General features: G+C 48.6%; 2 protein-coding genes and 1 non-coding gene across 6 annotated transcripts in view; all 3 read left to right on the top strand.

The window, feature by feature from the left end:
* The first annotated feature begins 10517 nt into the window (after window positions 1–10517).
* Dhdh (dihydrodiol dehydrogenase) lies at window positions 10518–19999 on the top strand. Its single transcript, XM_015496577.2, has 7 exons — window positions 10518–10687; window positions 11074–11185; window positions 11966–12129; window positions 15049–15301; window positions 17300–17424; window positions 19462–19609; window positions 19854–19999. Exons 1-7 carry the CDS (start codon window positions 10598–10600, stop codon window positions 19961–19963), a joined length of 1002 nt encoding a protein of 333 aa, XP_015352063.1. The 5' UTR covers window positions 10518–10597; the 3' UTR covers window positions 19964–19999.
* A 2319-nt stretch (window positions 20000–22318) lies between these two features.
* Window positions 22319–22425, top strand: LOC125612693. Its single transcript, XR_007343172.1, has one exon. It is a non-coding gene; the product is annotated as a U6 spliceosomal RNA (small nuclear RNA).
* A 776-nt stretch (window positions 22426–23201) lies between these two features.
* Window positions 23202–26216, top strand: part of Bax (BCL2 associated X, apoptosis regulator) — a 5691-nt gene continuing 2676 nt past the window's right edge. Inside the window, exons 1-4 of one of the 4 annotated variants that reach the window (XR_001504689.2) lie at window positions 23202–23560; window positions 24141–24192; window positions 24277–24423; window positions 24778–24913. Coding sequence is in view for 3 of the 4 variants with exons in the window: in XM_015496578.2 (XP_015352064.1) it covers window positions 23527–23560; window positions 24141–24192; window positions 24277–24423; window positions 24778–24913 (369 nt within the window). In the remaining variant the exon portion in view is untranslated. Of the gene's footprint in view, window positions 23562–24140; window positions 24193–24275; window positions 24424–24670; window positions 24914–26216 lie in introns of those variants that run through there. The other 3 variants (XM_015496578.2, XM_048790572.1, XM_048790574.1) reach the window with 3 other exon arrangements.

Here is a 26216-nt window from a genome sequence, read left to right as displayed (position 1 = left end):
TCTGTGGTTCTTTCTTCCTGTCCCTTCCCTGGGGCTTCCTTGGGTCTCTTCCCAAGACCACTTCACATGTCCAATCAGGTACCCACTGGGTCAGCTTAATTTGCGGAAGCCCCTGCTTGCTCCCAGGAGCACTGGCTCTGTGCCTGCCGTCCCAGCTGATGGTTGAGGCTGCTCAGGCTTCCTGTGTCCCCACAGCTGCCTGAAATCCTGCCTGCTACTCTGGGCCCAGCTGCTTCTGGTTTCTGGGAGCTTGGGTGGTCCCTCCAGACCTTGTCCTACTTTGGGTGAACCAGCACTGCTTCGGTGTCCTCCGTGTGGCTGGATGCGAGGGACAGGAGGGCTCTCAGCATAGCTGCTCAGCTCTGGACTGAGCGTCTGGACTCTCCCTGGGACCCTGGCTTCCAGCCACGTCATCCCCAGCCTCCTCCCTGACCTCTTGGCCCCCAGCCCCACTCCACGCTGCCCTGGGAGGTATTTGGAGCTGGCCCCACCCCCACCCCAGGACCAGGTCCCAGCCCTTAGCTGGGACCCTCACCTGTGGGCCCTGAAGGTTGGCCCGTGCCCACCCTTCAGTCCTCGTGTCATAGGGCTTCTCGGCCTGCGTTGTGTTCCAGTCCCCTCTCAATGCACCCTGTGGAACAAACATGCTTCTTTGTCCATGTGTATGTACCCTTCCCTCTGAAATTGCCCCCGCATGTCACCTGCCACAGTCCTCTTCCTCCTTTCATAGTCAGGTATCATTCCTGAGAGACATAGTCCTGGCATCAAGTTTACCGGCTTCCCAAGGGACCCCTTCAGTCACGAGGAGAGAAAACACAAACCTGAGCTTAAAAATTAAAATACAGAGACACACACAAACACACACACATACACAGTATTACCCCATGAAAGAAGTCCCAGGGTAGGAAGGCCTCAGGGTTGTCAGGGAACCAGGTTCTCCCATCCCCCATTGGGGAACTCCCCCATGGCCCCAAAGTAGCTGCAGCTGCTCTGATGTCACATATATCTGTACCAACATCTGGCAGATGAAGGGGCCACACCCTTCCTGTCCTGAGCATTGTAAGTGGGAGAGAAATCTGTCCCTAAAGCTCCTGCTCCGGGCACCTCTCTCCTTATGTCCCATTGGCCCTGAGGCACAAGTAACGGCCACGGGTCCACCAAGATGGCATCTACAAGTGGTGATTCTCCTCACCTGGAATGAGGACAGTATCCTGGAACCAAATTGGGATCTATTAAAAAGAAAGAGAATATTTGTTTAGATTAAATTCTGTTTTTTGTTTTGTTTGGGTGTTGGAGATGGAACTCAATAGTCTCAAACATGCTAGGCAAAGGCTATACCACCCAGCTACATCTGCAGCCCTAAAATTCTATTTAAATAAAAGTCTAGTAGGAGCACCTGATTTTATTGTAGTTCCATGCATTTTATTTTAGTTTAAAACAGGCAAGAGCCAGTTTCTTTCTTTTTTTTTTTTTTTTTTGATAGTGGGGATTGAACTCAGGGGCCTTAAACCTCTGAGCCACATCCCCAGTCCTTTTTTTTTTTTTCCTTTTTAATATTTTTTTAGAGACAGGGTCTCACTAAGTTGCTGAGGCTGGCTTTGAACTCAATCCTCCTGCCCCAGCCTCCTGAGCTGCTGGGATTACGGGCCTGTGCTGCTGTGCCTGGCTAACCACCAGCGTCTTTTGGCTTAAAATAGACATTATTGATGTGTCTTCACCATTTTTGATGGGCTAAATGTGTAACCTTACGGTAGAGCGCTTGGTCAGCACGTGTGAGACTCCAGCACCCAAAAAAATCAAAAGCAAGCACTCTACCACTGAGCTACATCCCCAGCCCTTTTCATTTTATTTAGAGACAGGGTCTCTCAGTTGCCCAGGATGGCCTCCAACTTGCCATCCTCCTGCCTTAACCTCCTGACTAGCTGGGATTGTCAGTGTGCGCCACCGTGTCCGGATCCGTTGTTTTTGTTGTTGTTTACAGTGAAGTTCACCTGTTTGGTGTTTTGTTTTGTTGGGATGCTGGGGATGAACCCAAGGTCTGGCACAGGCCAGGCAAGTGCTCTACAACTGAACTACCTACCCCACCGTGGCCCCTGAACACAGGTTTTTAAATGATGACTCTCCCCTTGGACTGTCCTGTCCTGTAAGTATGTCCAGGAACATCTGTGTTCCTGTTTCATATTTCAGAGCCCACACCCACTCGCCTTTATCAGGGGCTCTTACATTCCAGGCCCATGTTCCCCTGCCCTGGTCATCCCAAGGCTAAGTGCCGAAGAAATCAAGACGCTGCCTTCCCCCAGAGCTTGCTGCAGTTATCCAAACTCGCCCAGCCTACACCTGCTCGCCCGGGCCCACCAGTGCATCCTGCAGAAACTGCAGTGGAAGCTCTTGCTCAGGTTTTCCTGAGTTCTGGCCCTACCTGGGGCTCCCTCTGTGGCCCTTGGTGTGGTGCATCCCCCTTGGGAATCTAGCCCACTCTCTTCAGTGGCAGTGGTCCACGACTGTGTTGGCTTCACCACAGGTCAATTACAATACAGCAGACATTTAAAACTCCCTCTGGAGTATCAGAATAATAGCTCCCCAATGGTCTTCATGTCCTAATCTGCAGAACCTGTGACTTTGTGACCTTAGGGGCAAAATGGACTCTGCAGATGACATAAAGGTCTTGAGTTGAGGAGATGATTCTGGATTCTCCTGGTGAGCCCCATAGAATCTGAAGGGTCTCTACTGGAGGGAGGTGAGGATAAACAGTGGGAGGAGATGTGACCACAGAACTCCTCAGAGTGAGGAGGACCATGAGCCAAGAATATAGGCAGCTTCTAGAGGCTGGAGAAGGCAAGGAAACAAATCCTGTCTTCCATGATTTAGTTGTCAGTCTGTGGTGCTATCCAGAGTGGTGGGCCCTTTAAGGGGTGGGGCCTAATGGGAGAAAGATAGGCCATTGGGGTGTGCCCTTGAAGGAGGCATCAGGACCCTGCCTCTCCCCTCTCTTTTTGCTTCCTGACTTCCATGAGGTGAGTCGCTTCTGCCCTATGCTCCCACCCATGATGTACTGTGTCACCACAGGCCCAAAGCAACAAGGTCAAGTGACCATAGACTGAAACCATGAGCCAAAATAAACCTTCCCTCCTTAAGAACTGATGATCTTGGGTGTTGTCACAGTGACAGAAGACTAACACTCCCCGCAGAGCCTCCAGAAGGAACCAGCCCCGCCCTCATTTTGGGGGATAGCAGATACTGAAGCTTGAACGCAGGATGCTTCACCACTGAGCTACATCCCCAGTCCTTTTTAAAATTTTTGTTTGTTTGAGACAGGGTATTGCTAAGTTGCTGGGAGTCTTGCTAAATTGCTGAGGCTGGCAATCCTTGCAATCCTCCTGCCTCATCCTCCAGAGTCGCTGGGATCACCGAAGTGTGCTACTGTGTCTGGCCCTGCAGACATTTTTATTTTAGCCCACTGAGGCCCATTTTGGGCTTCTGACCTCCAGAACTGTGGGAGAATAAGTTTGTGTCATTTTAAGCCACTAAGTATGTAGTCACAGCAGATGGAAAAAACAAATATTTCCCTCTCTGGGCCTCTGATTTCCTGCCTCCTTTCTGAGTCTTCAACCTTTAAAACACACCATGTTCTTGCCCACCTGTCTCCTCACCTACCTCGTGTTCTGAGTCCTGGGCTGAGCCTCTCCAACCTGTTGAGTCCCTGCTCACCTGTTAAGCCCAAGGCCTTGTGTTCAGTCCTTGGTGGCACCTCCCTGCTGGCAGCTGTAGGCATTGGAGGCCTCTCTTGCCCCTTGAACTTGTCTTTCCTCTGCACTCCTCCCACCCTTTGCTCTGTTGACATTCAGTCCCAACCCCAAACACTCCAGCTTCTGTGAGGTTCCAAACCAGATTATCATTGTTTACTTTTGTCACTATAAGGGGTCCAAGGAGACAGAGGAGACCCCTACTCAAACCTTCCAGGTCCTTGACTCCATCAAAGAAAAGAATCTAAACATGAGGCCAAGGCAGGAGGATCGCAAGTTCAAAGCCAGCTTCAGTGAGACTCTGTCTCTAAATATAATGTAAGGACTGGGCATGTGGCTCAGTAGTTGAGTTCCCCTGGGTTCAACTCAGGAAAGAGGGAGGGTGGGTGGCTCTGAGAGTGAGCCACCTTGCCTTGGCCTGTCCCCAACATTTCAAGTGTTGGAAACAATCCCCAAAGTCGAACATTAATGGCATTTGAGACCTGGGACATTTGAGAGGTCATTGAGCCATGAGGCTAAGTCAGGGGTTAATGTGTTAATTTGATTAATGAACGAGGGCATTGATTGAAGGATTCATGGAGTAATGGGCTACAGTGTGTCTGTTATAAAAGCTGGCTCTGGGCTGAGGTGTAGCTCAGAGGTAGAGGCTTGCCTATCATGTGTGAGGCCCTAGGTTGGCTCCCCGGGACCACAAAAAAATAAAAATAAATAAAGGTGAGCTCTCTCAGCCTCTCTTGCTATATTTTTTGCCATGAGATGGCCTCTGCCATGTTATGATACAGGAAGAAAGCCCTGACCAGAATAGAACAGAGGTGGGCTCCATACTGGTCACTTTGCCAGCCTCCAGAACCATGAGCTAAGTAAACCTCCATCTATCTATGGGTACTGGGGTTGAATCCAGGGCACTCTACCATCAGCTACATCCCCAGCCTGTTTTTATTTTTTATTTAGGGACAGGGTCTCACTGAGTTGCTTAGGGCCTCACTAAGTTGCTGAGGCTGACCTTGAACTTGAAATCCTCCTGCCTCAGCCTCCTGAGTCTCCGGGATTATAGGCATGTGCCGCCACCACATCTAGCAAGGAAACTCTATTCTTTACAAGTTACCCAGCCTTTGGTATTCAGTTATAGCAACAGAAAATGGAATTAGCCACTGTCTTCCTCTCCATTGCTCCTCCCAGTCTCCCATCTCAGAGCTCTCGGGTCAGCCACCCCCTCACCAGACCTGACCTTAGGGCTCCTCTTGGCCCCACCATACCCCACAGCCTCTTGTCCCTCCTCCTTTTTCTGCCTGGTCAACTCCTCTGTACCCGAAGATCCCAGTCTCGGTTTCAGCTCACCTTCATCCTCTCCTGCCTCACCTTTGCCCCCGCCTCTTCCCACCTTCCAGCCTCTTGTCTTCCAGTTATAACCTGACGCTGTGCATTTCCCATGATAAGTATCACCACTTCAAGACCAAGATCTTCTTAAGCTCTCCCCTCCGGCACCCTGGAGGTACTGGAGGGCAGCCACCAGCACAGCCGAGACAGGCTGGGTTTAAACAGGCAGCAACAGTAAGCTAAGAAGGCGGCGAAAAATCACACGACACACACATAATTTTCTAATGGGGGGCAGGACGGCTCTTTGACCTTAAAGATCAGCTTCCATGCTGGGAAGAGGGCGCTGGAAAAAGAGAGCCTGAGCCCAAGTGTCCTTTATTTAATAGCGGGGACATCAGAGAAGGATAAGGGTGGAGTCAGCAGATTGACTGACATCTTGGCAAGTCACACCCATCTCAAGTGCTGTGTGGGATCTCAGGCAGAGCTGGGGGAGGCAGGTGTACCTGCATCAGGCCATCTCTCCCTGACAGGGAGTCTGCAGAGCCTGGCCTTTCCCCTCACTTGGCTACTGTGCACAACAGTTCACACACACAGCCCATGGACGGCTCGTGACATCCTCCTTTCTCTCTCTCTCTCTCTCTCACTAGGAATTGAACCCAGGGACTCTTTACCTAATATTTTATTTAGAGACAGGGTCTTGCTGAGTTGCTTAGGTCCTGGCTTTAAACTTTCAATCCCTCTGTCTCAGCCTCCCAAGCTGGGATTAGATGCATGCGCCATTGTGCCCAGCTTCAGAATTCTCTTAATGTGACTACTACTCCTACCAGGAGGGTCATCATTCATCATAGCAGCAGTAGATGAATACACACTGACATCTAGCAGCAGCTCACACTTCCACAGCACTTGGGAGGTGGCAGGTGCTGTCCCCAGCACATTACACATTATTTCATGTTCACAACAACCCATGATCTTAAATTTTTATTTGATTTGTGCATTTTGTGTGTGTGTGTGTGTGTGTGTGGTGTTGAGGTTTGAACCCAGTGCCCCCCATGTGCTAGGCAAGCTCTCTGCCACTAAGCCACAACCCCAGACCCACAACAATGCATCGCTGACCCCATTTTGCAGATAAAGTAAATAAGGGAAGCTGAGGCTCTTGCCCTCAAGGCCCCACAGCTAGTAAGAGACAGAGCCCATTAGAACCCAGGCAGGCTGGACCCAAAGCCCTCAAACATTACGCAGTGTTCGTTTTGGGCACTGAATTTGCATTCCAAGAATTCTGGCAAACAAATGAGTTAATGAGTAAAGGTGATGATCTATGATCTATGCCAGGCCCTGCTGCCTGCCCCCTACATGGTTGGCAGTTTCTGTGTGGACATTCTTTTTTTTTTCGGCAGTGGGGACTGAGTTGCCTCACTCAATCAAGGCAAGCACTCTGCCCCTGGGTTACAGCCAAGGTCCGTGTTTTCCTAAATTGCTGAGGCTGGCCTAGAACTTGTGATCCTCCTGCCTCAGCCTCTCAAGTCCAGTATCTGTGATTACAGAGCAGGCATGCACCACCACGCCCAGTGTGCACTGGGACTACCCCCCCTTCTTCTCTGACCCTCTTGACTACCCACAAGAACTCCTGTAACTACACTGAGCCTGGCAGGTAATCCAGGATAATTGGAAAAGGGTTTTAGAAAAAGAGATGGGCATGGTGGTGCGTGTCGTGTAATCCCAGCAACTGTGAAGGCTGAGGCAGGAGGACTGTGACTTCAAACCCAGCCTCAACAACTTAATGAGGCCCTTCATAACTTAGCCAGATGCTGTTTCAAAAAATAAAAAAGCAACAAAGGGCTGGTGATGTGGCTCAGTGGTTAAGCACCTCTGAATTCAATCCCTGGTACCAAAAATAAGTAAATAAATAATAAGAAAAAATAAAACAGAGAGGAAGAAAAGGGGAGGGAAGGATGTGAGGGTCATGCTTGCCCCTGCGTTGGGAAGGAGAATCATCTGCACTCTCTACAGGAAACTCTGGGAAGGACCCCATCCCTCCATCCATCCCTCCCTCCCTCCCTCCCTCCCTCCCTCCATCCATCCATCCATCCATTCATGGAACCCTCAGGATGAACCAGGCACTGTCTGGGACACAGCACTGAACAAACCAGATTCTGCCCTCACCGGGCCTGAATCCTGCTGGAGGAGGGACAAAACAAGACAGGTCCATATCTAAATGTGTCACTCTGTGACACAAACGGAGCCCCTGCCCACACTTCAGGCTGGTGTAGCTCCCTCCTCACCCCTGGGGCTTCCACCATGCCTGGGTTCTCTTCAGTGACAGCCACCATCCTGGGCTGGCTCTGTGCGTGGCTGCCTCTGCATCCTCTCACCCTGGATCCCCAGTGTCCCCTGGTTTGGGGCCAAGTCCAGCATCAAATGTTTACAAAATGAATATGAGTGATGTTAATGGAGCTGCTTGTCCCCACTGCCCCCCACTGAGCATCCTCCCACCACTGCATGACGTCTCCCCTCTACTTTTTGGCCCCATCTTCCATCACGCTCACCCGACCACCTTTTTTTTTTAAATTGTTGATACATCTTTATTTATTTATTTTTTTAAAAGATAGAGTGAGAGAGGGAGGGAGGGAGAGAGAGAGAGAGAATTTTTAATATTTATTTTTTAGTTCTCGGCGGACACAACATCTTTGTTTGTATGTGGTGCTAAGGATCGAACCCGGGCCGCACGCATGCCAGGCGAGCGCGCTACCGCTTGAGCCACATCCCCAGCCCCGATACATCTTTATTTTATGTATTTGTTCATAGGCGGTGCCGAGAATCAAACCCACTGCCTCACACATGCCAGGCAAGTGCGCTGCCGCTGAACCACCGCCCTAGCCCCCACCCACCACCTTTTTAAAAAATTATTTTAAAATCATAATTTTCTAGTGCCCACCCACATCCATTACCATAATGTGTCTGGTAATAGTCCCATTCTCTCCAGGTGCAGGTATATGCCTTTAATCCTAAATATTTGGGAGGCTGAGGCAGGAGGATCACAAGTTTGAGGTCAGCCTGGGCAACTTGGAAGAGCCAATCTCTAAATAAAATAAAAAGGGCTGGGGACATAACTCAGTGGTACAACTTTCCTGGGTTCAATCCTCATACTGGGAAAAAAAAAATAATGAGCCTAAAGTTTTCTTGGGGCCCAAAGTTTTTAGATCCAGCATATGTTGGCCACAATTTTTCCTTGTGACAGATTAGCAGAGCACGTGGCAGCCTGCTTACCTGAGTCCCTTTGCTGACAGAGCCCGGCTGCCTTACCTGGGCATGCAGCCTTGGGTAAAAAATAATCCATGAGATTGAGGAACTGTTTGCTACTGTAAAATAACCCAGCCCAACACAGTCAATTCAAGTTCTAATTAAGTCATTATTTATCTAAGTATAAATGCTCTTTGACTTACAATGAGGTTACATCCATAGGAGCCCATCATAAGTTTAAAATATCATTTGTGGAAAAAAAAAAGCATTGAAAACGTATCATTCCTAAAGAAAAGGGAGACAGTAAAACACCATGTCCTGAACACCCCCTTTCTGTTCCCAAAACAGCCAAGTTAAGGAAACAATGAGAGCAAGCCTGGGTGGGAAAGTCCAGATACATGCTATCTAGAAGGGAGACCATGACTTTCTCTTGTGCACCCTGGAAACTAGGGCAAGTCAGTGTTATCTGAAGAAAGTTACTTTCTTGCCTGTACACTGGGACCGTTGCTCCTTGGGATGCTGGTCACACAAACAAACTAAATAAGCTGATGCTGATATGTCACTGCTTCTGCAGCCTCAGGTGTAAAACCCCTCTCTGAGATTCCTAGGAAAACTTGAAATGGAACTGCCATTTGACCCAGTCACCCCACTCCTAGGTTTATACCAAAGGACTTAAAATCAGTATACTATAGTGACACAGGCACATCAATATTTATAGCAGCTCAATTCACAATAGTTAAACTATGAAACCAACCTAGATGCCCTTCAACAAATGAATGGATAAGGTGTATATACACAATGGAATATTACTCAGCCTTAAAAGAAGAATGAAATTGTGGCATTTGCAGGTAAATGGCAGGAACTGGAGAATATCATGCTGAGCCAAACAAGCTAATCCCAAAGAACCAAAGGTCAAATGTTTTCTCTCATATGCGTTGCTAATTCACAATAGGGAACGTGGGAATGGAGGTACTTTGGATTGAACAGATGGGAGTGAGGGGAGAGGAGGGGGCATGGAGGTAGGAATGATAGTAGAATGAATCAGACATCATTATCCTATGTGCATATATGATTACATGACCTGTGTAATTCTACATCATGTACAACCAGAGGAAAGAGAAGTTATACTCCATTTATGTATGATGTGTCAAAATGCATTCTGCTGTTGTATAACTAATAGAATATATATATATTCTAATAAATATATTCTAATACACGCACACACACACAAACACACACACTTTCCCTCTCTGAGGATAGACACGTTATTGAGGGTAATTGTGGAAAGCACATGTCACCTCCTCCATCCTGCCGCCACTGGACAAAACACCATGACGGACGGAGGCACCGTCGGCCTGTCCCCACTGGACTCTTCTCGGAGCAGCCGCTCATCTCTTCCAGACTTGCCCCAGTACTCCAGGACTCTTCTCCGAGCTGTCTGCAGTTACTTTCTTTGATTTCTCCAAAACCTACTCCACTGCCCTGGCACCACTGGGCTGGGGTGGGGATGGGGTGGCCCGGACTTCAAACCTCGGCCCAGGAGGACGAGGAGGAGAACAGCCTGGTTTCTAAACCAGGTTGGCGAAGGACCCGAATGTGGGTGAGTGGCGAGAGCTTAAATAGACCCTATGAGGCCCTCTGGAGGCAGCCAGTTAGCAGGTCTCCCCCTCCTGCTGTGAAACCCGCAAAAAACTTACCAGGGCTTTCTGGGCTCTCTGGGTCTGTTTGCCCCCGAGACTGTGAACCGGAGGCAACAGTTCCCAGGTCTGTGGTGAGAAATTAGGATGAGGAAGGAAAGCAATGCCGGTGGCCTGCCTACGGAGGGCTCTCCAGATCTAGAAATCACTATTCCTCTCCTCTCCTCTCCTCTCCTCCTCTTCTCTCTCTCTCTCTCTCTCTCTCTCTCTCTCCAGCCGTGGAACGCTTGGGTCGCATCCCCAGCTCCGCGCGCACAAACACACAAAAGCAGTAAAGGAGGCAAGGTCGCGACAAAGTCCAGAGCGCAATAAAGTCCAGAGGCATTAAAGTCCAGAGGCATTAAAGTCCAGAGGCATTAAAGTCCAGAGCGCAAGACTTTGAAGCGGCAATTTGGACACAGAACATAAAGCGCTCTTCCAATGGGACGCTAGATCCAAATGCCCGGCCCTTTCGCTTTGGGACTTGAGGCCAATGAGAAGCCACGTTGGAGCTAAGGGGGAGGTCTGCAGAGACTCGCCCCCTGGTGGGCGGAGCCTCCGTCCTTCAACACCCGCGGGAGCCGCCCGCAGCCCCCAGGATTGCGCGACCCGGAGACGTGAAGGATGGCGCTCCGTTGGGGCATTGTGTCCGCCGGCCTTATTTCCAACGACTTCACGACCACGCTGTGCGCACTGCCTCGCTCCGAGCACCAGGTCTGCCTCCCCGCGGAGTCCTGGGAAAGAGGCGACGAGGAAGGGCGGACTCCAGGGGCTGAGAGGGGAGGAAGGATCCCAGGTTTCTGAGTTCCCAAGGCGTCAACTACCGCTGCTCATCTGCTGGCTCCTTCTCCACCTCTGTCTTGTGACCCCCCCCCCAGGTGCTTGAGGTTTGGGAGGGTCTTGATCTGAAATACCGCTAAGAGAAGCTACTGTTTTCCCAAGAGCTCTCTTTCCCAGGACCCAAGGGTCCAGCCCCCGTCACATCCTTCCCCACGACTGCATCTCTTGGAGGAAGTCATCTCTCCCAACCCGGCGTTTCCTCTGTCACCCGTCTTCCTCGCCTCTTCCACCCCTGCAGTCTGACCCTGGCACCCTTCCAGGTGGTGGCGGTGGCTGCCCGCGACCTGAGCCGGGCGAAAGAGTTTGCACTGAAACATGATATCCCCAAGGCCTATGGCTCCTATGAAGAATTGGCGAAGGACCCGAATGTGGGTGAGTGGCGAAAGCTTAAATAGACCCTACGAGTCACGCACCTGCAGTCCCAGCTCCTCAGAAGGCTGAGGCAGAAGAATTGCTTGATCCCAGGAGTTTGAGATCAGCCTGGGCCGGACCCCCATCTCTTCAAAATAAAAAGGTGGCGGGAGCGGGGGGCAGAGGAGCAGGACCCTGTGATCAGGGTGTCCAATGTTCTGGATCAAAAGGCGAGATCTCATAGTGGATGCAGCCCGCTCTGGAGTCAGGTTGCCAGAATTCTCGTTTTTCCGGTTATGCTTACCTTTCTCAGTTTACGCAGTTAGAAATCGAGCAAAATTAATAATATCTACCTCCTGCTGGCGTGCTGAGGACGCAGCAATTTCTTTCTTTTTTTTTTTTTTTTTTTTTTTTTTTTTTTTTTTTCCACCTTCTTTCTTTCTTTTTTGATACTGGTGATTGAACTAGGGCACTTACCACTGAGCCACATTCCCAGCCCATTTTTGTATTTTATTTAGAGACAGGGTCTCACTGAGTTGCCTAGCGCCTCGCTAAGTTATTGAGGCTGGCTTTGAACTCGCGATTTCTTACCATCATTTCAGAAGGCTGAAAATAGATTGCTGGTAGAGAATGGTTAGAGGCTACAGCATTTGTTTAGTTGCTTCCTAATGGGAGACAACGATGAGAGTCCACTTTGTTCCTGGGACCTCCGGTGGGACCTCTAAATTGTGGGAGGGCCCCTCAGGGATGGAGTGGGCAGGGCTGCTGACCTCTTAAACGAGATCCTTCCTTTCACCCTAGAAGTGGCCTATATTGGCACCCAGCATCCCCAGCACAAGGCCGCGGTGTTGCTGTGCCTGAGAGCCGGCAAAGCGGTCCTGTGCGAGAAGCCCATGGGTGTGAACGCCGCGGAAGTTCGGGAGATGGTGGCGGAGGCCCGCTCACGGGGCCTGTTCCTGATGGAGGTGAGGGTGGAGGGGCCCTGTCAACATCTGATAGGGGCTGCTTGCTGACGCTAGACATGTCTGTGGTTGAAAGTAGGCATTTTTGGAAGAACACAGGAAAGAGTTTGCCAACAGTCAAGACGGTCACAAAAATGGAGCCAGGTCAGTGCGTTTACCAGGTTGTAGTTTAATCTACTAGCAACATCTATCCCTGGGAGAGCCACAGCTTCCGGCCCTTAGCAAATATGGCAGGACTTGCTTAGATTGTGTGAATCATTTTTCAGTCTTTCAAAAAGGGTTTAGTTTTGGTGGATTTCCAGGGATCAAGGTGAGATGGGCTCCAGTCTGGAGCAGTGGGTTCCTCCTCCAGACTGGAGCCCAGGAGGGAAAAGAACTGGGTAGTTGACTCCTGGGCCTTGACCCCACTCCTTCCTTTCCTGTGCCCTGCCATTTCCCTTCTGTCATTCTGTCATTGCTTTGCTCTTATTAGATTTATCTATCCAAAGGGTCCAAGAGAGTGCCAGGAATTAAGATGGTTGCTAAGTGGCAGTGGGCAGTACCAGCAGTGCCATATAGCACCCAGAAGTTGTTTCAGTGCTGGGGAGTATTATGGTTCCTAACAACACCAAATCTGTAGTTACTGTGTGATCTAAAGCAAAGGATGACCTGAGAGCCTCAATTTTCTCTTGTCAATGCAATGGACACAATGTTAACCACCTAGCAGGAATGCTGGGAGGGTTTATAATGCAAAGCATGTGTAGGATATCTTTCCTATAAAATGCTCCAAATGAATGGGAACTGCCATTGGGCAGTGGACAACCATAGAAGGGTACTGAGCAGGGAGGGGTAAGACAGAGTCAGCTCTGAGAGAAGAAAAGATCCCTTTGGGTCTGTCACCAAGTTAGTGGATTCTTGTGCTTTCCGTAAGAAGAATCAGAGGAGGGCACAACTAGGATAGGAACAAAGCTCTTTATTCTTTTTTTTTTTTTAAAAGAGAGAGAGACAACAATAAAAAATTAAAAAAAAAAGAAATGAAAAAAAAAGAGAGAGAGAGAGAGAATTTTAATATTTATTTTTTAGTTTTCGGCGGACACAACATCTTTGTTTGTATGTGGTGCTGAGGATCGAACCCAAGCAGCACGCATGCCAGGCGAGCGCGCTACCACTTGAGCCACATCCCCAGCCCGCTCTTTATTCTTAAAAAAAAAATATTATAATAATAAATAATATTTATTTAAAATTTTCGTCGGACTGGGGATTGATCCCAGGGGTGCTCTACCACTGAGCCACATACCCAGCCCCTTTTATTTTATATATATTTTTAAAATTTTTTTTAGTTGTAAATGAACACAATATCTTTTTATTTTTATGTGGTGCTGAGGATGGAACCCAGTGCCTCACGTGTGCGAGGCAAGTGCTCTGCCACTGAGCCACAGCCACAGCCCTTATTTTATATTTTGAGACAGGGTCTTGCTAAGTTGCTGAGGCTGCCTCAAATTTGCAATCCTCCTGCCTCAGCCTCCCGAGTCACTAGTATTGAAGGCGTGCACCACCATGCCTGGCATGGGCCCTGGTCTCTTGATGTCACGGCAGGTGGAGGCAGGGTTTTTATGGCAGCACACTCTTCTTTGCCAAGCTTCTTCACGCTGCCCATGTCTCATTACCACCTTCAATCGCCATCTTGGGGTGTGATTTTCATTATGCTGCTGAAGTAAAAGTGACTGTAGGTGACGTTAGTGACTGTTCTATGCATGTGTTTGCCCCTTACCACCTGGAATTTGCCCCTTGTCATCTGGAAGAGTCCCTGACATTATGTTCAGAACAGGGCAGACTGTTGTCCTGTCTCAGTGGGTTTGATTTTAGTGATCTGTCTTTCTTGGCTAGGCCTCTTGGTGTCACTGATGACTGCGTGGTCTCAGAAGGCGGAACTGACTTCCCACTCTCTATTTCCTGATGCTGTTATCCACAGGCTTGAAGACTGGTGCACTTCTTAACTCCTAATTTTCTGGTGTCTGTTAACCTCTTAAGCTGGATCTAATCTGGCTGTCTCCATCTCTCCTGAAAGAATTTCCTTCCTTAAGTTTAAGGGGTCCTGTTTTTTAAGGGGGTGGGGCCCTGGCTGCCTCGGGGCCATATGGAGGGTGAACCAGCATCAGGGACAGACTGAGTATATTTATTAGTTTGCTGGGGCTGTCATACCCAACTACCATGAATGAGGTTGTTTAAACAACAGAAATGTATTTCTCACAATTCCAGAGGCCGAAAGTCTGAGATCAAAGTTTAGGCGGGATCAGTTTCTTCCCAGGTCTCTGTCCTTGGCCTACAGATGGCAGCTTCTCCTGTCTTCACATGGTCTTCCTTCTGTGTATATCTGTCTTCATTTCCTCTTCTCATAAGGACACCCGTCATATTGATTATGATCCACCCTAATGACTTCATGTTAATGTAGATATCACTCTAAAAACCCAGAGGTTTGTGCTTCCACAGTCCCAGCTACACAGGAGGCTGAGGTGGGAGGATGGCTTGAGGCCAGGAGTCTGAGACCAGTCTGAGCAATACAGGGAGGCCCCATCTCAAAAACAACAAACAAGGGGTGGAGATATAGCTCAGTTGGTAGAGTGTTTGCCTTGCATGCACAAGGCCCTGAGTTCGATCCCCAGCACTACAAAAACAAACAAACTCTATCCCCAATATGCAATCCATCTCAGAGGTTCTGGGGAGTTGAGAATTCAATACATGAACAGGGCAGGGGACACAATTCCACAGGGATGATGGTCCCAGAGAGGAAGAACAAGGACAGACAGAGGCAGGTTTGGAGGGAAGGGATCCCTACTTTGGAGTCTGGGAGCAGTGGGTTCCTCCTCCAGACTGGAGCCCAGGAGGGAAAAGAACTGGGTAGTCGACTCCTGTGCCCTGCCATTTCCCTTCTGTCATCTGCAGGCCATCTGGACCCGCTTTTTTCCTGCCACAGAAGCTCTGAGGTCTGTTTTGGCTCAGGGAACTGTAGGGGACCTTCGAGTGGTTCGGATAGAATTCGGGAAAAACCTCATCCAAATACCCAAGTCCACAGACTGGGCCCAGGCAGGTGGCGGGTTGCTGGACCTCGGAATCTACTGCTCCCAGTTCATTTCCATGGTCTTCGGGGGGCAGAAGCCAGAGAAGATTTCAGCAGTCGGAAAGCTCCATGAAACAGGTATTGTCCACGCTAGACTCCTTGATGGTGGGCGGTGGGAGTGAACCTTTCTCCCTGCAGTCCCCAGCGGGGAACAAGTCTCCCAGGCCATGAGAATCATCTGGATGACCTTCCCATGTGTGGTCAGGGAAAATCAGTGTTGAGAAGCAGGTGAGCTCTGTACTGGGGACTTTACTGTGTGATTTTGGACAAGTGCCTCAATGTCTCTGAGTCTTAATTATTTGACTGGTAAAGTGTCAATCATAGGGTTATTGTGGAAATTGATGAAGTAACTGTTGCAGCAAATGGTCAGCAGTTAAGAAATATAAACCACGGGCCAGATGTGGTAGCACCCACCTGTAAAGACAACAGCTCAGGAGGGTGAGGCGGGAGGATCCCAAGTTCAAGACCAGCCTCAGCAACTTAGTGAGATTCTGTTTCAAAATAAAAAATAAAGGGCTGGAATTGTAGCTAAGTGGTAGAGCACTTGCCTAGCACATGTGAGGCACTGGGTTCAATCCTGAGCACCACATAAAAATTAAAAAATGAAATAAAGGTATGTGTCTCTATAACTAAAAAAAATTTTTTAAATAATCAAAAAAATAAAAAGTACTGGAATATATCTCAGTGGTAAAGTGCCCCTGGGTTCAATCCCCAGTACTAAAAAGAAGGAAAGAAGAAATATAAATGGTGATTATTTTTTGAAGTTGTCTCAGCAAGTCCTTGCTGCAAAAAGAACTGCTCCAAAACAGTGACTTCCAATAGCAATCACTGAATGAAAGAACAAACAAGAAATAGGGAAAACACACAAACAGAATAAAAATAATTTCAGGGCCAGAGATGTAGCTCAGTGGCAAAGTGCTTGTTGGCATGCATTGGGCCCTGAGTTCAATCCCCAATACAGAAGAAAAAAAAAAAATTTAGCCAGGTGGTGGTGGTCCACACTTCTAATCCAAGTTACTCTTGAGGCCAAGGCAGGAGGATTGCCAGTTGGAAGCCAGCCTGGAATCTTAGTGAATGCTGTCTCAAGATAGAATTAGAACTGGGGTTGTGACTCAGTGGTAAAGAGCTCGACCACCACATGTGAGGCACTGGGTTCCATCCTCAGCACCACATAAAAATAAATAAATAAAATAAAGGTACTGTAAAAAAAAAAAAAATAGAATTTGTTAGAGTCTGTAAACAAGTCAAAATAACACCTGGCATTTTGCCAGGGGAATGTTAAAGTTCGTAAACAAGTCTGGATGGTGCCTGGCAAAATGCCAGAGGGAGTGTTTTGAGAAGTAACAAAAGCGAGCCATTAAGTGTAGAGATTCCTGGTTGGTTGACTGATGTATCTAGTTTATGCTAATTAGATAAGCTCTGTGGAATGTATAAATACTGCTCCTGTCCTGCAATAAACGGCTCCTACTCCTGCTGTATCAACGTACACAAGTTATTCGTCACCCCCCCGGTTATTTTGCCGCAGCCGGACTGCGGCAAGAATTAAAGCTCTTTGTGGTGGTGCATGCCTGTAATCCCAGTGGCTCAGGAGGCAGAGGCAGGAAGATCGAAAGTTTGAAACCAGCCTTAGCAACTTAGTGAGGCCCTACACAACGTAGTGAGATCCGTTCTCAAAATAAAAAAATAAAAAGGGCTGGAGATGTAGTTAAGCACCTCTGAATTCAATCCCTGGTACCAAAAACAAAACAAAGAAACCCACAACCCTTCCCAAGCCCTTGAATGTACCTCCTCAGTTCTTCCCTCCCTCCCCCAGCCATAAATGATCACTACTCTACTTTCTAGATCTTCAGATTTGCCAACTGGGGACATATCTTGTGAATGGAATCACACGACATGTGAATTTTGTGTCTGGTTCTTTCAGCATAGTATTTTTGAAGGTCATCTATATTTTCATACTTCATTCTTGTTCACTGCTGAATAAGAAGCAAGGTCTCTGGGCCAAGTTTCCACGAGCAGAATCGGAGGCCCATGCAGTCTCCCCCCCACCCCACACTCAGCCCTGTGACTTCTTTCCAGGTGTGGATGACACTGTCTCAGTGCTACTTCAGTACCCAGGAGGGGTCCATGGCAGCTTCACCTGTAGCATCAGCACAGATCTCTCCAACGTGGCCTCTGTGAACGGTACCAAGGGCATGGCCCAGGTGAGGTCCAACAGGCCTGAGCACTGGCAATTGGGCCCTCAGGACGGGAAGGGCAACTGGGGAACTGGAGTTGAACCAGCCATTTTTCACCGCGTTTCTAAGGAACCCATCCTCCTTGACAACCAAGCCAAAGGATGGGGTTTGAGCCAATCAGGTCTTTCCAGAGGGTGAACCTATTGGAGGGTCAAGTGTTCTTAGTCCTAAGAACCCAGGGCCTGACACACGCTAAGCAAGAGCTCTACCACTGAGCCACACCCAGCTCCAAAAATCACTTTGTTTTAGGTACTGGGGGTTGAACCCAGGGCACTTTTTCACGGAGCTATATCCCCAGTTTGGTTTGTTTTTGAGACAGGGTCTCAACCCCAGCCCTTTTTGTTTCTCTCACTAAAGAGAGACCCTGCTGGGCTGGGTTGTGGCTTAGTGGCAGAGTGTTTGCCTTGAACAAGTGAGGCACTGGGTTCAATCCTCAGCACCACATAAAAATAAGTAATTAAAATAAAGGTATCGGGTCCATCTACAATTAAAAGAATGTTTTTTAAAAAAAGAGAGAGAGGGGCTGGGGATGTGGCTCAAGTGGTAGCGTGCTTGCCTAGCATGCATGAGGCACTGGGTTCGATTCTCAGCACCACATAAAAACAAAATAAAGATATTATGTCCACCTAAAACTAAAAAATAAATATTAAAAGAGAGAGAGAGAGAGACCCTGCAGAGATCAGTCCTGAACTCAGCAGTCCTCCTGCTTCAGCCTCCCTAGTTGCTGGTATTACAGTGTTGTGCCACCACACCCAGCAAGAAACCAGTTCTTATCAACCATATTTAGAGGAGAGTTGATTGGAATTGCTTCCAGGGCAGGATCTGGGTGTTTTCAAAGGTCAACTTCACTGGGTTTCCTTGCAGAAAAATCTCCTATTCTTGGGGGCTGGGGATGTGTGTGTGGTAGAGTGCTTACCTAGCTTGCTGGAGGCCCTGTGTTGAAGCCCTAGCACTGGGAAGAGAGGGAGGGAGAGAGGGGAGGAGGGAGGAAGGAAGATAAGGTGGGAAAGGGAGGAAGGGAAAGGAAAGGGGAGGAAGAGAAAGGAAAAGAAATCCCATTTGTAGAAGCCAGACCAGAACTTGACCCTTGTCCTGTGTTTCTGAGGGGCCTCAACCACGCCTCTGTATTTTCATTTTGGGCTAGAAACGGGTTGGAAACCATTTAACTTCCCAGGGCTCTGAAGTTAGAAAAAAAAAAAAAAAAAGGAGATCTCTTAGTCAATGAGAAGGTGCTGGATGGTCTGACCACCCTTTCTGCTAAGGGGATTCACAAAGATATGAAGATAAGCCATCTTCACTGGGCCTAAGTGTTACCCGCTGTTTACCAGTGGCGAGTCCTTGCTTCCCCAATGCTGAAGCATAACACCAGAGAAGCACAGCAAGGCAAGTGGAAAGTAGAAGCTTTATTAAGGACAGCAAAAAAGACTTCTCCCCTGTGGCATGCATTTCTGTCCTTTGTTCTGTTATCGTGCAGTGTTGAAATGTAGGTGGGAAGGCCCAAAAGGTGTGGGACAAAAGGGCTGGAGGAGTAATCTGGGCAGGAAGGGCCTGGGGCGGCTTTTGATTAGCACCTCCTTGTTTGCTGGGAGCTGCTTCATTAACATTTCCTTAGGATGGGCTCTTGGCCTTGGGAACATTAACATTTCCATTTCCCCAAGTGCTGCTCTGTTTTCCTGGGCTCCATTCTCTATAATGGCCTCCATTTTGTTTATCCTACTGGATGTTAGACCCCATTTACCTAACTATACTACCTATCTTTAAATCTGGCTTCATAAGGAGCACCTGTCCGCAAGCACAGAAGTTTGTTGTTGGGGAGACAACAAGATTCTAGTGTGACAGTGGCACCCCTAAGGAACAAACCTCTGGCAACCAGGAAGGGGGGGCATGCCCTCAGTCACCAGGGCCCTTAGGGAGGCCCCGGAGCCTCACCTGGCATGCTCTAGGGTGAAAGTCCCTAGAAGCCCAGTTGGAGAGGATGGCAAGCCATTTTCTATCTTCCCCCAGGTTTTCCCATCCTGGTGCCCAACAAAGTTGGTGGTGAATGATGAGCATAAGGAGTTCCCGCTGCCCCAAGTCCCAAAGAAGTATAATTTTAAAAATGGGTCAGGCATGAGGTACGAGGCCATTCACGTCCGCGAGTGCCTGCGCAAAGGTAAGAATGCAGAGGCCACCACAGGGGTCAGGCCTGGAAGGGGTTGGGCCCTCTCCACCCACCTTCTGATGCTCTAGTGGCCGGTTTGGAACTACATTTCCCAGGATGCCCCGGGGCACCCACCTATCTAAACCATGCCTGTGCCTTGGGGATTCTGGGAATGATCGTTTTTTGTTTTTGTTTTTGTTTTCTTTTTGGTTGTGGTGTTTGACTTGGAGGGTCCCTAACTGCCTTCTCTCCTCAGGCCTCAAGGAAAGTCCTATCATTCCTCTGGCAGAAAGTGAGCTGCTGGCTGAGATCCTCCAGGAGGTGAGGAAGATCATTGGAGTCACCTTCTCCCAAGACGAACGCTGATTCCTGGCCTGAGTAAATAAATAGTTTCCGTGGAAATCTTGGATCTTGGCAGTGTTTTGGCAGGAACTGGAGAGCTCACCAGCAAAGGTCACTAGAGTGCAATTTCGTGGAATGATGTGAGCTGGGGGAGGAAGGCGAGGTCAAGGCCACGTTTCTCACAAGCTTCTGGGGCAGATACTCTCATGGCCTCTCTGGAGTTTGGCCTTCACTCCTTTGGAGGGATTTTTTTTTTTTTTACAAAACAACTTGATTTTTCACACCAGAAATAATTCTCTTTCTGGGCCCCTAAAAGCTTTTGTTCTTCCTGCTCTTCCTGCCTGTAATTGCATGTCCTCAAATTCATTTGTATGAATCAGGCTGTTCATTTTTTTAAAAATATTTTTGGTTGTAGGTGGACACAATACCCTTATTTTATTCACTTATTTATATGTGATGCTGAGGATCCAACCCAGTGCCTCACAAGTGCTAGGCAAGAGCTCCACCACTGAGCCACAACCCCAGCCTAGGCTGTTCTTTTTTTGGTACCAGGGATTGAACTCAGGGGTACTGAGCTATATATATCCCCAGCCCCATTTTATATTTTATTTAGAGACAGAGTCTTCAATGAGTTGCTTAGTGCCTCGATTTTGCTGAGGTTGGCTTTGATCCTCCTGCCTCAACCTCCCAAGCCACTGGGATTACAGGCTTGCACCACCATGCCCGGCCAGGCTGTTCATTTTTAAAGTATCAGAAAAACAACTCAGGGTGGTCAGGAGGGAAGATGGGATGCTTGGTAACTAAACCTTCAGGACAGTCTGGCATTAGGCCGGACTTGTCTTTCTTCATCTCCTCACCTTCCTGAGTGTTGGTTTACTGTCTGAGATGCTGGGTAAGTGTAGGTATGAGGGTAGGAGCCAGTGACCTCTAGAAGGGGACAGGGTGTGAATAGCAAGGTCCATAACTACACTGTCCTCCAGCTTCTTTCTTTCTTTGCCCATCAGTAAAAGAGAGATACTAGTACTAACTAAATTCTGGTGGGGAGTCTGTTGATTGGCATCTTATTTCATCTGGGCTGCTCTAAAACAAAATACAGAAAATTTCCAACTTACAATGATTCAACTTATGATCTTTCAAATTTATGATGGTGCAAAAGTGATATACATTCATAGATACTGAATGTTTTTTTAATTTTACAATTGGAATTTTTCCTGAATGGGTGATAGGTGGGCCAATCCTCTCAAAGGGATGAGGCAGTGACAATAAGCTACACTGCCAGTCAATCCTGAGGAAAAGAGAAGAAAAAAGAGTGAGGGGTTGTGGCACACACTGTAACCCCAGCGACTCAGGAAGCTGAGGCAGGAGGATCACAAGTTTGAGGCCAGCCTTGGCAGCTTGGTGGGACCCTGTCTCAAAATACAAAAAGGAAAAGGGGACGGGGAGAGGGGGCTAGGGTCCTAGTTCTGTGGTAGAGCGCTTGCCGCGCATGCATGAGGTCATGGGTTTGATCCTCAGCACCAAAATAAATAAATAAATAAAAATAAAGATATTGTGTCCATCTATAACTGAAAAAAGTATTTAAGTAAAAAGAATAAAAAGGGCAGGGGTGTTAAATGGTTAAAGTGCCCTTCAATATCCAGTACCCCCCCCCCCAAAAAAAAAAAGGCTTGAGGAAGAACTTTGCTTTGAGGACACAGCAACTAGGTGCCTTTCTTTTCTTTTTTGGTACTGGGGATTGGACCTAGGGGTGCTTCACCACTGAGCCACATCCCCAGCCATTGGCCTCAAACTTTGATCCTCCTGCTGGGATTATAGGAATGTGCCAATATGTCTGGCAAGGTGCCATCTTTGAAGCAGAGAGGGAGCCCTCATCAGACAATAAATCTACTTGCACTTTGACCTTGGACTTCCCAGCCTCCAGAATTATGAGCAATAAATTTATGCTGTGTATAAATTACCCTGGTTAAGATACAGATGCTACTCGGCTTACAATGGGTTTCCAATTTGATAAAATCCTCATAAATTGAAAATATTGTAAGTCAAACACACTGAACTTGACATGATCCTCAGGACTGTTAAAAAAAGAGGGGCTGGGGTTGTGGCTCAGTGGTAGAGCGCTCGCCAGCATGTGTGAGGCCCTGGGTTCAAGCCTCAGCACCACATAAAGATAAATAAAGGTATTGTGTCCATCTACAACTAAAAAATACTTAAAAAAAAAAAAAAAGAAGGGTTGGGGCTGGGGTTGTAGCTCAGTGGTAAAGCGCTTGCCTAGCACATGTGAGGCATGGGTTCAATCTTCATCACATAAAAATAAATAAATAAAATGGAGGTATCCTATCCATCTACAACTCAAAAAATATTAAAAAAAAAAAAAGACAGGTACTTGCTCTGGCAGCACATATACTAAAATTGGAACAATATGGAGAAGATTAACATGGCCCCTGCGCAAGGATGACACGTAAATTCATGAAGCGTTTCATATTTAAACTTGTTTGTTTGGTGTACACACACACAGTCACATCAAAGATGCCTTTAATCCCAACTACTCTAAAGGCTGAGTAAGGAGGACCACGAGTTCGAGGGCAGCTTGGATAAGTTAGACCCTATCTCAAAAAAAAAAAAAAAAATATATATATATATATATATATATATACACACACACACACACACACTGGGGATGTAGCTCAGTGGCAGAATGTCCCTGGGTTCAATCCACAGTGTCACAAGCACACACATACAATATACCTAATTTATTAAATATCACATCCTAGCCACATAGCACACTGTATATTGTTTCCTCTCTTCTTTTTTTAAGTTTTTTGGTTCTGAGGGTTAAGTCTGTGCTCTAGGCAATGTCTAACTTCTTAGTAGCAGTGAGTACAGTCCCTTGTGTAACCCCCTTTCTGTGTGAGTGCACCAGGCCTACTGATAGTTCTTTGAAGGCATGAGTGAGGGGGTGTTCCTTTCACGGTTCAGTTATAACAGACAATGACTTTGGTCCTCCCTGGACTTTTTCCTCTCTCTTACTCACTTGTTCACTTTGATGAAGAAGCCAGCTGCCAGGTTGTGAGCTACCTATGCAGAGACCCAGGGGCATGGACTGAGGGCAGGTCGGATCTTCCCATACCCTGAGATCTGTTATCATCGTTCAGTTTTTGCCACTTTTTGAACTTCATATTCCTTTAATTTTCACAGAAGACGTAAGGACTCGCAGGACTTCAGTCATTTCAACTTCTGCCAGGATGCACGCTACTCCGGCCTCTGAACCTTGGCACTTGCTGTTCTGTGGTGCGGGGGGCGCAAACTCTCCCCGCAACTTCTGAAAACCGTGCCTGAATGAACCAATGCAGGCAGCGGTGGCGAGTGGAGTGGTACCACGGCCAGCTCTTAATGGGCGGTGCCGACGAGCCACGTGACACAGGCCACGCCCCACATATATCGTCACGTGACCAGCACCCTGCGGGGCAGCGGCCATTTTGCGGGGCGGCCACGTGAAGGACGCACGTTCATCGGGCAGCTCACGTGACTACAGCGCGCTGCAGCCGCCCGGGCGGACCCGGCGAGAGGCGGCGGCGGCGGTGGCGGTGATGGACGGGTCCGGGGAGCAGCCCAGAGGAGGCGGTGAGGCGGCATGCAGGCTGGGGAGGAGGGCGAGTCCCATTGCCGGCTGGCCAGGGATCCTGCCGCCGGCCTGGAGCCAGGCGATCTCCTAGCACTCGGGGACACAAACTCCCGGATCGGGCGCTGCCAGCCTCCAGCCCCCTCCCTCCTCGGAGCTTCCCGGCTAGCTGGCCTCCGCGCCCCGATCGCTTCCTTCCTGGCGCTCTCGGATCCCCCAAACCCTGCGGATCCTAGAACCCAAGCCCCCCGGGCAGGCCCGGGCTTGTCGCGGGCAACACTTCCTGCCTCTGGCCCGCCGGGAGGGACGGGTCTCACTTCTGCCCCCTCAGGCTAGGGGTCTGGATGCCCTGAGTGTTCCCCCAGCCTCCTCTCCCGGAAGAATGTAGGACACAGGCCCAGGCTCCCTACTTATTTCTCTTTGAGAGACTCACTTGCTGGTCTCCCAGTCACTTTATCTGCCAGGAACCCAGGAGTCCAGGGCCCTCAGCTCTGCCCTCCCTCAGGGACCGTGAGCCATCCCAGTGTCCTGATCCCCTAGGACCCAAGAGTCCAGGCACCTCTTCCCTCCTTTTTCCTCTAGGGCCCACCAGCTCTGAGCAGATCATGAAGACAGGGGCCCTTTTGCTTCAGGGGTGAGTTTGAGGTCTGATTATTGTGGAGCAGATTTGAAGAGTGACACCCCATTCTGATTCTGCACTCCCTCCATTTTCATATAGTTTCATCCAGGATCGAGCAGGACGGATGGGGGGGGACACATCAGAGCTGGCCTTGGAGCAGGTGCCCCAGGATGCTTCCACCAAGAAGCTGAGCGAGTGTCTGAAGCGCATCGGTGATGAACTAGACAGTAACATGGAGCTTCAGAGGTGTGACTCCTGGGGACCCAGAGTTGAGCTAAGGGTCTCCCCCTGTTGCGTAACCTAGGAATCGCAGCCCCATACCCTTGTTTCCCGCATAGGAACTAAGAGTCCCCCGCTGCACCACTTAACTCAGACATTCCCTGCCGTTCACTCCATCTTGAAAGCTTCCTTCAGGGAGTCATTTTTCCTTCCTTCCTATATGTTCCATCTTGTTCCGTCCCTAGCCCCCATGTGCCTGTGCTTTCCATTTCAGACTGGCTGGAGTCTCAGTTTACTTGCCTTCAGTATGTGGTGGATGCTGTAACTTCTACCCTCTGCCAGATCCTGCCTCCCCAGCATCCGTACTCCTCTTTCCTGCAGGATGATTGCAGCTGTGGACACAGACTCCCCCCGAGAGGTCTTTTTCCGAGTGGCAGCTGATATGTTTGCTGACGGCAACTTCAACTGGGGCCGGGTTGTCGCCCTTTTCTACTTTGCCAGCAAACTGGTGCTCAAGGTGGGCAGCTGCACGGCAGTGAGTCCAGGAATGCTCGCCTCAGATTTGAGGACCTGGGAACCATGGGGTCAACCCCTGCCACGGCCCAGTGACCATAGAGGGAAAGGAGAGAGATGAATGTGACTTGAGAGTACCTTTTATTCATTCAAGAAAAATGCATTATGCCTACTGTATGCTGGGCCTATACTCAGCCCCCAGCCACAGCCCTGAACAAAGTAAGCTGGGTCCCTGCTTTCATGGAGCTCAGGTTGTATGACACATGATGAGGCAGAGTAATGTGGGCTGATGTGATTGAGGAAAGTAGCCAGGAAAGACCTTCAAGAGCAGGTGTCATTGAAGCCAATGTGGGAATGACAAAAAGGATGCTTTGATATATAAAGATCAGGGAGAAGACGCATCTGATAGAAGAAACAATAAGCAAAGGCCCTGAGGTAGGACCAAGCCTGGTATGTTGAATGTAGCAAGGAGGCCACTGCTATTAGAATAGTGAGGTGGGAGCGAGGGTGGATTTGGGCAGGGGCAGATTGTGTGCAGTCTTGTGGGCTACTGTAAACAACTTTACTCTGAATGACAAAGGAGTGATCGGTTTTAAATAAGGCAGTGAGAAAACCTGATTCATAAATTTAAGAGGTTATCCTAAGCAAGTATAGCAAAAATGTTAATTGTAAAATCTAGGTTACTGCCATCTGGCTGCTCACTCTGAAATTCTTTTAATTTTTTTCTATGAAGAGTCTCATAATACAATATATATATATATATATATATATTTTTTTTTTTTAAGACAGAGAATTTTTATTTTTCAGTTTTCGGCAGAGACAACATCTTTGTTTGTATGTGGTGCTGAGGATCGAACCCGGGCCGCACACATGCCAGGCGAGCGCGCTACTGCTTGAGCCACATCCCCAGCCCCTCATGATAAAATATTGGCAGGAGGAGCCCAGTGAATTATCCTGGCCATTGTGGGTCAAAAAAGGAATTAAGGCCGGGTATGGTGGCACACTCCTGTGATCCCAGAGACTCCAGTGGCTGAGGCAGGAGGATCACAAGTATGAGACCAACCTCAGCAACTTAGTAAGACCGTTCTTAAAATAAAAAACAAAAAGTGCTGGGGATGAAGCTTAGTGGTAGAGTTCCTGGGTTCTCTCCCCGGTACTGGGGGGGGAAAAAAAGGAATAGGAATTATGGTGGATGGAGTATAGCCCAGTGGTAGAGAGATTGCTTAGCATGTATGAGGTTCAATTCCCTGCACCTCAAAAAATGGAAAAAAAAAAAAAAAAAAAGACTTTTACTCTCTGTCATCTAA

Source organism: Marmota marmota, unplaced genomic scaffold (genome assembly GCF_001458135.2).
Source record: "Marmota marmota marmota unplaced genomic scaffold, marMar, whole genome shotgun sequence".
Lineage (NCBI taxonomy): Eukaryota > Metazoa > Chordata > Mammalia > Rodentia > Sciuridae > Marmota > Marmota marmota.
The sequence above is the reverse complement of the archived record's forward strand: the minus strand, read 5'-3'. Positions and strand labels throughout refer to the sequence as shown.